The sequence below is a fragment of the Coptis chinensis genome, chromosome 3, assembly GCF_015680905.1.
Source record: "Coptis chinensis isolate HL-2020 chromosome 3, ASM1568090v1, whole genome shotgun sequence".
Lineage (NCBI taxonomy): Eukaryota > Viridiplantae > Streptophyta > Magnoliopsida > Ranunculales > Ranunculaceae > Coptis > Coptis chinensis.
This window is the reverse complement of record NC_141458.1, coordinates 11507507-11521527: the sequence shown is the minus strand read 5'-3', so window position 1 is coordinate 11521527 and position 14021 is coordinate 11507507. Positions and strand designations below refer to the sequence as shown.

At 34.9% G+C, this 14021-nt stretch overlaps 1 protein-coding gene across 1 annotated transcript; it reads left to right on the top strand.

Annotated features, from left to right (window-relative positions):
- Window positions 1-1730: 1730 nt before the first annotated feature.
- On the top strand, window positions 1731-14018 carry LOC147507930 (uncharacterized). The gene is made up of 4 exons (XM_086596590.1): window positions 1731-3860; window positions 13069-13400; window positions 13473-13568; window positions 13841-14018. Exons 1-4 carry the CDS (start codon window positions 1731-1733, stop codon window positions 14016-14018), a joined length of 2736 nt encoding a protein of 911 aa, XP_086452716.1.
- The last annotated feature ends 3 nt before the right edge of the window (window positions 14019-14021 follow it).

The window sequence follows — 14021 nt, the reverse complement described above, 5'->3', positions numbered from 1 at the left end:
TGTGGACTTGGTTATCATGGGAGCTTCTCGAAACCAGGTGACAGGTAAACTAAATAATTATCTTAGTAATGAGTCTTGGTTTTTCTCCTTTGTGTATGGAGAACCTTTAGCTTGCAATAGACATAGAGTTTGGTCTGAGCTTAGGGATGTCTCTGATCCCTGGGCCTTGGTGCTTGTTTGAGGATTTTAATGATATTACATCTTTGGATGAAAAGATAGGGGGTAGAAGCATGTTTAATAAAAGTATGGTCGAGTTCAACGATCTGATTGATGACCTGGGGCTTATTGATTAAGGGGCCTAAGTTTACTTGGAGTAATAATAGAGCCCCACAGGACCATATTTATGAAAGGTTAGATAGAGCCATGGCTAATGATGCTTGGCTTCTCTTGTTTCCTCATATGCAAGTCAATAATGTTGTGAATGCTACCTCTGATCATCTTTTCATTAATATTAATCTTAATACTAAAGATGCTATAAAGTCTGAGCATGATAAACCCTTTAGATTTTTTAATATGTGGTTCTCGGATAAGTCATGTATGTCTGTCATTGACACTGCATGGAATTCTATAACTCACAACATGCCGGATATGAATGTTATTCTTAAGCATAAGGTGACTCAACAACACCTTGGCATTTGGAATAAAAAAGTGTTTGGAAACATCTTCACCAATGTAAAAAAAATGAATAAAGAGCTGGAGGAGGTGCTGAAAAAACCCTTTTCTCCAGCCAATTATGAGAGAGCAAAGAAATTAAAATATGACCTATTTGATTGGCTTAATAAATAAGAGAGCTTTTGGAAACAAAAATCCACCACCCATTGGTTGAAAGAAGGAGGAAGAAACACTAGATTCTTCCATATGTCAACTATGTATAGGAGAAGGAAGAACAGGATTGAGAAGTTACTCAAACATGATGGTAGCTAGAGTATGGGTAGTGTTGAAGTGGGGGAAAACATTAACACTTACTTTAGAGAGCTCTTTAGCTCTGACCATCCCACAAAGAATGACAGAATTCTCAATTTGTTCCATCCCTGCATCTCTTAGAAGGAGAATAGCATTCTGACTGGTGTGCCAACCAATGAAGACATCTGGAGAGTGGTTAGGAAGATGGGTCGTTTGAAGGCTCCTGCCTCCTGGGCCTGATGGGTTTCAAGGGTGTTTCTATCAACAGGCTTGGGAGATAGTAGGGCCTAGTATCTCTGCCTTTGTGAAGGATTTATTCATTAAAGGGATTTTGAATCCTACCTTCAATGAAACCTTTATTGTTCTCATTCCCAAGATGAGCAACCCTGAGGCTGTGTCTAATTTTAGACCTATTAGCCTCTATAACTTCTGCTATAAGGTGATCTCTAAAATCCTTGTCAATAGGCTTAAATGTCACTTGAACAAGATTGTCTCCCCTTTCCAGGGGGCTTTCATAAAAGGGATAAACATTGGGGATAACACTGGTTTGGCCTGTGAATTGTTCCATCAAATGAAACACATGAATGCTAGGAATAAAGGGTGGGTAGCCTTGAAAATGGACATGGCAAAAGCCTATGATAGGGCTGAGTGGTCTCTTATTGACAATATATTTGAGAGGCTGGGTTTTAATGTTAAATAGAGAAGCATGATTCAGCAATGCCTATCTACTGTGACTTTTCAAGTTCTTCTTAATGGTAGCCCTCTCAACAAAATCAGTCCTACTAGAGGCCTCAGACAAGGGGACCCCCCCTTACCTTTTTATTATCATGTCTGAGGCCTGGTCCAAGATGATTGCCAAGGCTGAGATGGAAGAGAAGATCCATGGGATCAAGATTAGAAGATCCTCTCCTTTTATTACTCATCTGCTATATGCAAATGATCTGATTCTTTTTACTAAAGGCAATCTTGAGGATGGAGGCTACCTCAAGAATATCCTCCAAGAGTACTGTGATGCTTCTGGTCAGAGCATCAATTTAGACAAGTCTAGTATGTTCTTTAGTAGAAATATTAATTTTAGAAATAAAATAAAGCTGAAGAAATTCTGGAGGATGAGGGCTTTTGACCCAAAAGACAAGTATCTGGGGATTCCTATCATGCTTTCACAAAAAAAGGCTGAGGACTTTGATTACCTTGTGGATAAAATACACAGTAAGATCAAAGGGTGGAAGGCTAAGGTCCTCTCACAAGCTGGTAGAGCTACCATGATCCAATTTGTGGTGCAAGCCACTCCTTTGTATGTTATGGCCACCTACATGCTCCCTGAGTTTACTTGTCAAAAGATAGACAGAGCATGTAGGAATTTCTTTTGGCATGGCACTGAGGAATCAAAAAGTGTCCATACCATTGGGTGGGACAACTTATGTAAACCCAAGTCTCAAGGAGGCTTAGGGTTCAGGAAGACGAGAGATATGAACCTAGCTATGTTATCCAAGCTACCTTGGAAAGCAGCTACTGACATACATTCCATTTGGACAAAAACTCTATCAAGCATATATGGAAAAAACTGGATTGGGGACATTTGGAAACCTCCTGGATATGCCTCCTATTTCTGGAAAGGCATACATAAAACTTTTAATATGATAAGTGGAGGCTTGATCTGGGGGATACATAGTGGAACCTCCACTTCTATCCTAGATGATCCTTGGGTCTATATGAATGGCAAACCTAGGACTTTAAAGGAGTTAGGAGTGGAAAATTCCAACCTAAATAATCTCCATGTGGCTGATTTGTTTAAAGTGGATGGGTTTGGGTGGGATGAGGCTAAGCTTGCAGCCTGTCTCCCACCCCATCTGGTTATGAGAATAAAAAAAGTTATTGTGAGACCTTTGGGTCTTGGCAAGGATAAGATGGTGTGGAGTGAGGACAAGGCTGGGAAGTTTACTGTAAAATCTGCTTACAAATTTATTACAAAGGAGAAAGAGGTAGGGCAGAGTTCTAGTTTCAATTCCCAGACCTCTAAGCTCCTCTGGAAAACCAAACTACCAACAAATGTTCAATTGTTCCTGTGGAAGGCATACATGTATGTCTTACCTATGGGGAACATGTTGGAAATGAGGAGAATGAAGGGGGACTTTGCTTGCCCTCTGTGTTTTAAGACAACAGAGAATGATACACACTTGTTTTTTGAATGTGAATGGTTTAGGGCCATGTGGTTCACCTCAGCTCTAGAGCTGAGAATGGAGAACCAAGGGAATAATAACAGCAAAGCTTGGGTCACTAAATTCATCAGCTGGTGCCATAGCAAGGACCAAGTGGAAGTGCAGGCTGGCATCAAAGCTTGTTATCTAATGTACAACATATGGATAACAAGGAATGAAGCTAAGTTTGAACATAAGAGGCCTAATAGAGAAAGAACTATAAGAAAGAGTGATATGGAGGCAGAGAAATGCTATGCAGAAGTGGCTGCAGAATGTCTGGAGAACAAGATCCCAAGTCTCCCTAGTTTCTCTTTAAAGCAAGATAAGACTTCTTATCTAGATGATTTATTTCCTATCATCCCTAATGACTGCATTGTCATCAGGTTTGATGCTTCCTACAAGGCCACAACTGGATGGGCTGCAACTGGCACCATTGCGTGGGATAATGAAAGCAAGGTGGTAGGCGCAGCAGTAAGAAGATATAAAGCTAGGTCAGTAGAAGAAGCTGAAATGGAGGCAGCTGAGGTGGCTATTTTGCTAGCAAAAGCTAAAGGGTGGAAGGAAGTGTTGATAGAAGGAGACTGTGATGAGGTCATCAAAGCTCTGAACAGTCCATCATGCTCTTGGGCTTATGCATGTTTGAGGGATTATGTGATAACCCTAAGCTCCTCCTTTTTGTTTTGTAAGTATAGTTGGATCAGTAGGGTGGGAAATAGTGAGGCACATGAGCTTGCAAAATGGATCTATTATCAGCAGCTTGTGAGTCAACTACCACAATGCCTACTGTCAAACAATGATGTGCCGGTTATGATCTAGTTTTCTATGATATATATATATATATAAGATATTATCGGAAAAAAAAAAAAAATAAAAAATAGAGAAACCAAAAAAATACTAAATATTTGAACCAAACCAAAAAAAATACCAATCAATTTTAGGAGCAGTATCAAATAGTTGACATCAAATAACGCAGTTGTGGATAAACTATGTTGTATAGCCCACACAATTTTCGTAAGACCGTGCCACAGAAGCCCACCTTAAAAGCCTAAGATTACGCGATTTTTTATAAAATACGTACTATAATCTTTTAACCCGTGTTTCTTGCGTGGCTCTCTTCATTTTTCATGTTCCCTCTAATTCTAAACTCGTCTCCTTAGCAAAAAAAAAAAAAAAAAAAAAAAAAAAAAAAAAAAAAAAAAAAAAAAAAAAAAAAAAAAAAAAAACTACCGAAACTCTTGATGATTTTTCAATTGATCATTAATCTTCTTCTTCTTCATCGAGCTCGAGCTCTTCAAATGATAATACTGCAATTAAAACTCGTAAAAAATTAGTGACTATTACTCTATCTTTTATTCGACATCTGGGTTTATTGCATCAACAAGAAGCGGAGTCTTCTTATAAACCACATGGTAGTTCGAAGAAATGAAGAAAATGCAATAATTGTCAATACGAGGCAATACTGGCTCGTGTAAATGTTAACTACTTTAACACAAATTCTATATTCACTGACCACGACTTTCGACCCAGATTTCGAATGGGTGAGTCATTGTTTACTCGTATTTTCAGTCATCTTAACCATAATATACCATATTTTCAACAAAAAAAAAATTAATAATGCAAATAAATTTGGGATTCACCCAAAAATCAAAGTAATTACTACTATACGAATACTTGTTTATGGGGTCTCCAACTGATCTAGTAGATGATATGTTACATGATGCTGAGCCAACTGTTTATGAAAACATGTGATATTTCTGTGATGGAATTATTATAATTTTAAGAGGTGAATACTTGCACAAACCAAATGTTGCAAATATTCAACGTTTGCTTGAAGAGTCTGAGGAACGCGGATGGCCTGGAATGCTAGGAAGCATTGATTGCATGACTAACAATGGAAAAATTGCTCATCCGCGTGGGGCAATGGTCTCACACTGGCCATGTGCATAAACCAACTGTAATTCCGGAGGCGGTTGTTTCTCGTGACACGTGAATTTATATTGTTTTTTTTTAATGATGGGTTCTCACAATGATCTTAATATGTTTGACCACTCACCAATATTTGATGATATAGTCAATGATGAAGTTATTCCTTATAACTACACTGTGAATGGGCATCATTATGATATGGCCTATTACTTGATTGATGGTATGTATCTTAATTATGCCACTTTGATTCAAACGATTTCTAAGCTGACTGTTGCACAAGACAAATATTTTACAAAGAAGCAAGAAACTACTAGAAAATACATAGAGCGGGCGTTTGGTATATTGCAGTCGCGTTGGGCTGTTTTAGCGAATTCATGCAGACTATGATATTTGGAGACCATGACTACTGTTATGAGGGCTTGCATCATTTTACACAATATGATTGTGAAAGATGAATGCGAAACGGATATCCCGTAATATATTCCTGATTATGAAATGCCAAGTAGAGAAGGTGCATCTGAAGAGGAACGTCACTTTGTTCTATCTCGTTGGGCATTTGGCGTCGAGAGGGTTCGTTCAAAAGTTGTTCGTGATAGATTGAATAATGACTTGGTCGAGCATTTGTGGAGTAAGCGTGGGTGGCGTTGATTTCTATTTCTATTTGGACTTTGTGTTTATTTATCGTTTCAATTTCTATGTATTTGTGTTACAAGTTTATTTCTATGTATTTGTAGTTTTATGAAAGAATTTGTGTATATGAGAATTTTGAAAATACAAAGTAGACTCTGCCAAATTTCTTTTAGAATAATAAAAAGTATCAACTTTAAATTAAGGTAACTCAAATTAAAAGAAAATATTCAATTAAAGTATATTATAATTAAAATCAAAATATAAACTCAAATTAAAGTACGTCATAAATTAAAAGACATAAGTAGGAAGTAAATCATTCATACTATGTACTACTTTGACTACTACTAGTGATATTGGTAACTCGATTTTTCAATTTTTGTCAAATTTATGCCTTTTTGAGTTGCCAAATTTCGCACTCATCTTCGAGTAATCATTCTAATTTCCTTTATAGTATTTTAGTATCATTTTTATCTTCTCGAATTCGGAGCGCATTTTTCTTCAATTGAAGTACCTCTTTTTAGGTTTGGAGCTTCCAATCCATCGCATTTTTCTTCAATTGAAGTTTTCCGGATTCCATCTCATCTTTCTTCAATTCTCTTTTGAGCTTCCAATTCATTGTCTTCTTTGGTGATTTTAGAAATTCCACAATAAAATCATCGAGTTTCTTAGCAGATTCCTCCACTTTAGAATCACCTTTTTATTTATCTTTTTGCCTTATTCTATTTTCTTATTTATTTACAATAAGCTTATCCTCAAACCCATCAACTTGGTGTGGATTATAATCCATTGGTTAAGTGGTCGCAGTTGATATTATAACTGATGAACCTCCTTCCCCACTATTTGACTTTGACTTTTTGGTGGTCGCAATTCATTTCTCAATTGTAGCCTCTTCCATTTGGGTGAGTCTTTCACCATATTATAGCATTGCATCCACTTCCAAGCCGCATTATGCATCCCATATGTACTTATTGCTTTCTCAACCTACCAATTAAGAAAAAACTAAATTAGAATTGAAAATGTATTTGTAAATCAAACTAACAAATATAAAGTAAATAATACTTACAACCATATTATCATTATATCCACTTGGAGGAGATGCTTTAATCTTAGAAATAATAGTATGAAACTTGTTGATATTAGCTTGAATGAGAGTCCAATAGTGTTTCATGCCTGTGAAGTTGCGTTTGGTCACTCTTCCTAGATTTGCATGAAATGCATTTAGAATCTCACTCCAAAATTTATTTGACTTTTGCTCATTTCCTACTACACCATCTTGACTAACTTGTAGCCAACTATTGGTGAGAGCAATATCTTCTTCTTGTATCCACGAAGCCCCTCTAGATTTTGTTTTTGGCTCTTCACTAGTTATTGTTGTTTAGAGTTGAAAGTATAGAGTGGAGAATAGAAGTGAGTGTAAAACCTATTGTGTGAGTGCTTCAATTTATAGTGAAATAAAAATATAGCCGTTTTTTCATTTAGAGCACGCAGTGTTGTAAACACCGCGCGGTTTTCTCAAAACCGCGTAATTGAAACCCACACTCTAGCCCAATCCCATACGGTATTAGATTTGATACAGCACTAAAGCAAATACCAAATTTTGGCTAATTTGGTGTTTGCTTTGGTGTTTTCATCAACGTACACGTGTCTCTCCTGAAGATGAAAAAACACCAAATTATTGATAATTTGGTGTTTGATGCTAGGATAGTGTCTCACTTAAAAATGCTCTAAGATTTATGATTAACAAAAAAAACACAATTTTAATTGGATGAACAACTAACAGACATTTGCATACAGACTATCAAGCAACATGAAAGAAACAATAGAGAACTTCATGTCTTGGTTGAATAGCTCCATGTCCAAAAAAACAATATATGCAAATCTATCGATAAAACTTGTAGAGTCTATCACATAATTCTATTATGGAGTATATAACTTCACTAATAAACAATGAAAGAGCAAGGAAATTTGTATCATACCACTCCAGCTAGGGCTATAGGTTTGAGAGTTCAACAAACACATTTACACCGCTTTTTACACAATTGAGTGAGTGTTTGCACCCAAACCACAAACTTCAACTGAAGTTATTTTGATTTTGTTGTTTTGTTTTTTTATATACTTAATTGTCATTGAGTCTATATGGTTTATAAGTATCACCACGATTAACTCATACGTCATGAATGTTTAAGGCATTAATTAATAATGGATTAATTATTTGATGTAGAACGTAAAACATATGTTTATTGTATAATTGTTTTTAGTAAATCCAAATATATTAAAAACAATTTATTTTCGTTTTTATTTTTTAAACTTAATTTAAAAGTGTCTAGAAGTCTAGTTTGTGAGTTATAGTAGTTTTAGAAAGTCACTATTATGCTATAAATAGATTATGAGAGTGTTTTTAGTGTTTTAGTAGGTTTCTGAGATGATTTTGTAGATTTATTTATATAAAGAGGTTTCATAGATGAAAATTGTAGTCAACTATTCAATACTATCAATAAATTTATATTTCAATTTATTTATTATATGTTCAAATGAACAATTTATATTACTTCCGTTGCTTCGTGATTTGTATTCAAGAGAGTGAAAATTGTTTTTGATTCAAAAAGAGCGGTTAAAACAATAAATTATAATGAAACAATTTAACTCCTTAAACAATTGAAAATGAAGTACACTTTAGAGATATATATGAACTTATTGAAGCTAAACATACATTAGTTAGAAAGCAAAACAAGAATAACAAAAATTAGTAATCGTATATTTATTTGTTAAGCTCATAGTATAGGCAAATAAGTGGTTTATGTTTTGATAAATAGTTAATTTGAATAGAAACAAAATAAGGAAATAATAGAATGTTTAAAAACAATAAAGCAATAGTTTAGGCAGAAATAGAAATGAAACTAAATTATATAAAGTTAGATAAGTTTTGACCGAGAGAGAAAGAGGAGAAAAATAACATACACTACTTAGATAACAAAAGAACGATAACAAAAACTATTAATTTTACATTTGTTATAGTCGAAGTACTATAAGATAAATGTTAGATTAGGAGAAAAATGTCACACGTTAGGCAATAGTTTGAGTAAGAGAGTTTGAGCGGGAAAGTTGATTGAACACACAAGATATGTGCATCCTAATAAACTAGGTGTTGACTGGTTTCACAAGAGGTTGAAGTTAGAGACTAAACCTTAAACTTCGATGAAGTTTTTTTTTTTTTTTTTTTTTTTTTAAATTGTTTTAAAGATACTTAGTTATTTCCCAATAATGTACAAATTGTATTTTCTATTACATCCACATTACATTCCAGTTGCAAATCGAGAGATCCAACTCAATATCTATCCAAAAACATTCATCCACTTTTGTTTTCTAAAATGTCATTAAACGAAAAATCAAGACTAGGATGCAAGTGGAAGATCTCTACACACATAATATCTACATTTGTAATATTGAGATTTACAACAGTAAACACCAATAGATTTGTTGCTTATAAGATTATTATAAAATAGTCTGGAATGTCTATCCAAACTTAAGTGGATTATTGAAACCGTCCATTTTGAAGTCAATATACCTTTGTAAAAAAGTACATACCTTATTATTCGCCGATCTATAAGCCCTACAAAACAGTAATGTTAGACCGACTTACTCTTTTAACCTACTATTTTGATATATTGATGTGTCAAAAGTCTTAATCATTGATTTACATAGAGATATATGTCCGTGTGTATTGCAATGCAAACCAACGTTATCCAAATAGTGAGTCGCAATAGTACGTCTAAAAAGTAAGTCCGTATAGCACTACTCCCTACAAAGACAATAGCAATTATATTGAAATTATTAGGTTTGAAACATATGAAAAACTTGCATTTTATTAGGTTTGAAATGTACGGAAAAATGTATAAAACAATCTATCTAATAAAAAGCAATGGTGTGGAGCCCGCAGAGCCTCCATCCAATGGTTGTTATTATCTTTTACCAAGTTGTGACATGGCATAATCAGCCGCTCCTAAGGAGTATGCTTCCTTACATCCAATACTCGGATCTACTGGATCTTCTTTTCTCATATTCTTCGAGCAAAACATCTATGCCCTATTCTTCCTGCCGCCGTCACTCCCACATTTTTTAAGAGTTGCTCACCAACTGCGGTCGGAGCACCAACCACCAGTAGCGTTTCTTAGCAGAAGGGATCTCTAAATCGAAGAAGGGGAAGCCATCAAGAGTGGGCTCAAAAGGTTTTATCACCTTAGTTGCTTACCACTTTCATAGGCAACTCTACTCACACAAACCAGCAAAAGGCAACTCTGCTCGCACAGAGGAATCAGACACACAAAGGAATTTCCTCAAAAGGTTATTACCTGATTGCGCCACTCCTTTTTTTTTTTGTTTCCAGAGCTCAGTCTCAATGGCTAAAGCAAAGAATACCTTTAATAAGAACAGAAACCAAACGTTCAGACTTTATCGAAGTCAATGTCTACCAAACTCTAAAAAATAAAATGTTTTTTTCCTTTCTTTTACTTTTATATATGTGTGCTCCACCCTCCACTACCCCACTACTTTTATATATGTGGTCCTTTCGGCTTTTAGGCTCCTCCCACTTACAATATTGACTTGTACAAGATTCAAAAATCACCAGGAGAAACTTCTGTCCTTAAAAAATGCATGAGGATATTGGATTGTCTTCCAAATGCTCTTCTTTGAGGTCCACCTTCTTTTAAAATCGAACAAATGGCAGTAATTTTTTGTCTAGCTTGAATATTGGATTGACTTGAGTATAGTAATCAAAGTTCTACTATGTATATGCTGAAATGTTAAATATGTATGTATCCCTTATAAAGTGGACTTCCAACTAATCATTATTCGGAAAATATTCTTTAACGTAATGTGTGATTATTTTGTTTTCCTAATTTATTTTGTTTTATCAAACCTGTTCAACCCTTTGTAGTTTGGGACTTCAGCTCATTATACTCACCGGTTCTCCAAAAAGTCTCATGGGCGCATAGGAGCTAGAGTTAGAAGGTAAGCAAGGAAACCTTTTAGATAAATTCTGTTTGGATATGGCTTAACCTTTAAATGGTCAACATTTATGTTAGTTCTCCTAAAGTTTGAAATGTATTTTTTTTTTTTTTTTTTTTGTGTTTGGTTAAAAAAAATGAAACTTTGAGTTGGAAAAAAGCAAAATAAGATCAGATGACACCCTGAATAGTGTCCCGTGTGTAGTTATATGTTTTTAGTACTCAATTTAGTCATATTTTAAATGTGTTAATTATATTGTTTTAAAATATAGGGGGTTAGATGTCACTCAATTAATCTAGGTAAAACTCTTTCTTTCTTATGGAAGGAAAATCAAATTTCCACCAGAAGCGATGTGACAGTTGAAATTTAAAAGTAGGAGAGAAACAGTAATTCATGATTGGTCAAGTTATAATGAAGCAAGTAACTTACATGGGATGTTGATGGACTTTTTCCTGAAAAATTTGCCCAGGCTTAAGCCCAAGTGCCAACTAGCCTACATTAATTGAGCTTACAACCGGTGGAGTCCAGTGTTTTTGTTATATATATATATATATATATATATATATATATATATATATATATATATATATATATATATATATATATATATATATATATATAAAAGTTAAGAAGCTTACCCTGTGGAGGAATGTGGCCGTGGGTTTGGATAGGGGCCACAGTAATTCCACTCTACTCCTTGGGGGGTGTCTCATGGTGGAGACATAGGTGTGAACACTGTTCGATTGCAATATAAGAGATGATGGTTATGAACAAGAAAATTCTTTTCGTTTATCTATGATTGTATGGATAGAACATGTACTAATCAATTTACTGATTTAGTGTGTTTTTAGTTGTCTTTAGGTCTTGATTAAGCTGATCAAGTACATAATCACTGCTGTTTTGTCGTTTTTTTAGGCACCATTTTTTGTTGCAGATTTGACTTTCAATGGTATGTTATCCCTACCTATCCTTTTATGTTTGTTTATACAGGTTTTATTGAGTATCTAGCTATTTCTATTTGTAAACGTCCAATGGACCCTTATAAGGACCCTTACAAGAAAAACAATACATAATTATGTTCCAGTTCAAGATGGACTCTACCTCCAGCCACCTACTACTCAACGACCTGCTCGCTCCCAGGTATTACTATTAACAATATACGTTATTGATAACTTTTATTAACATACTTTGAGTTACCCAAATTATCTTAGCACTCTTATTGGTTTCACATCACATTTTTGAACTCTCTTTCAAATATTTATAGCTTACTACGCGACCAATTCTTGACAAGGGAAAACGCCCTATGGACTCCTTTAAGAAGCCTTCAAACCAAAACAAACATGTATTTGTTGCCCCCCAAGGTAGGCTCAATCTTCAACCGCCTCTTGGCTTCCAGGTATTTCTTGCCTGCATTGTCTTATGCTAAGTTGCATTGCCTTATTTATTTTTCTACACTGTTGCTGACGTATATTGTATTGTCTTATTTCTTCTTTTGCTTTATAAATGTGCAACGCCCATCAGATAGTGTTTCTCTATCTTATCTCCCACCATCCGGTTCTCATGTAAGATGAGCTTTAATTAAAATGTAATGTTATAATTGCTCATGCATTGTCCAAAAGGTGTTTTTGTACACTATAATTGTAGTAAATTCATTGTCATTTAATGCCTGTTTATATGTATACTATTTACCCACTAACTATGTTGCATGTGGTCATCCATCTATTCATTTATAATTTGCTTTTGTTTTTGGGTCTTCAATCACTTATTATCCTTGACTACTTTATTCATATATTTACATTCCACTAATACTAACTGCTATATTTGCTATTCAGTTGATTATACTTATAATTAGGTGCATATAACAAATAGAATGTTAGGACAGCATGCTCGAAAGGAAAGAGAAAGGAACACTAAACTAATTTGCAACTCAAACTTCACCATCCAAGGTGCACAAGTAGTCACACATCATGTCATTGACCACCAACTGATGGGTTCAACATTGAATGGCTCTCCTTCATTTCCACAGATTCCACTTCAAACACTTCTCCCGCCAGCCAGTTCTCATGTAAGACGAGCTTTAATTAAAATAATACTATGATTGCTCATGCATTGTCCAAAAGGTGTTTTTGTACACTATAATTGTAGTAAATTCACTACCATTTAATAACTTTCATTTAATGCCTGATTATATGTATAATATTTACCCACCAACTGTGTTGTATGTGGTCATCTATCTATTCATTTATAATTTGCTTTTGAGTTTTCGATCACTTATTACCCTTCACTACTTTCTTCATATCTTTACATTTCGCATTTTCTAATTTTAATACTAATTGCCATCTTTGCTATTATCCATGCATTCCCTCTTCTCCCAATCTATTCGGTTAATTATACTTATAATTAGGTGCAGATAACAAATAGAATACTAGAACAGCATGCTCGAAGGGAAAGAGAAAGGAGCACTAAACTAATTGGCAGCACAAACTTCACCATCCAAGGTGCACAAGGTTCAACATTGAATGACTCTCATTCACTTCCACAAACTCCACTTCAAGCTGACAAGCATCAAACACATAATAGTCCAGTTACACCTCATGCAACACCATATCGACGTCTTTCTTCTTATGAGTCTCTTCGGAAATCTCTATCATTCCTTAATCCTATAAGGCTATTTACACTCCCCAAAGAACGTGTCACATCAAGTACCCATGCTGATTCATCGGATCAAAACAACACGTGAGTACTTCATTTAGCGGTTTTCCTTAATCAAAATCTATATATAACTCATCTGTGCAAGTTTCATTGCAGTACATGTATCTCTTCTGCTTCCTCATCCTTACCTCATGCAATTCCACATTCAACCAATGAAAACTTTGTACCAACACCGTCTCACCAAAATGCAAGGTTAGTACGTGGTTTATTACATCTTTCTCTTGGTTCTTTGTGGTTTGGTTACCATAAGATCCTACCTAACATCACAAGTTTCTTCAGAGTAATGCAGAATCGCAAGTCTTCTACCTCATCCTTTGTCCATCCAATATCACATTCGACAAATACAGCTTCTGCATCATCATCAACTAATCGAAATTCGTGGTATACTTCTTCACACTTATTGAAATTAGAATACCAAATAAATGGCACCTTTGTCTAAATATATACAATTATTTCTTTTGTAGACAACAACCATTTGGGGATCCTGCACAATATTGTGAGGAGGTTCACAATAATGGTTTTGACCGTCCAATTTCTGCTAATAATGCTGACATAAGTGATGATGAAGACGAAGTTGACAATGCTGTTTCTAACCATCTGATTGAACAAGGAAGACACTCCTTGGGGAGAATGGATGTTTAGTGT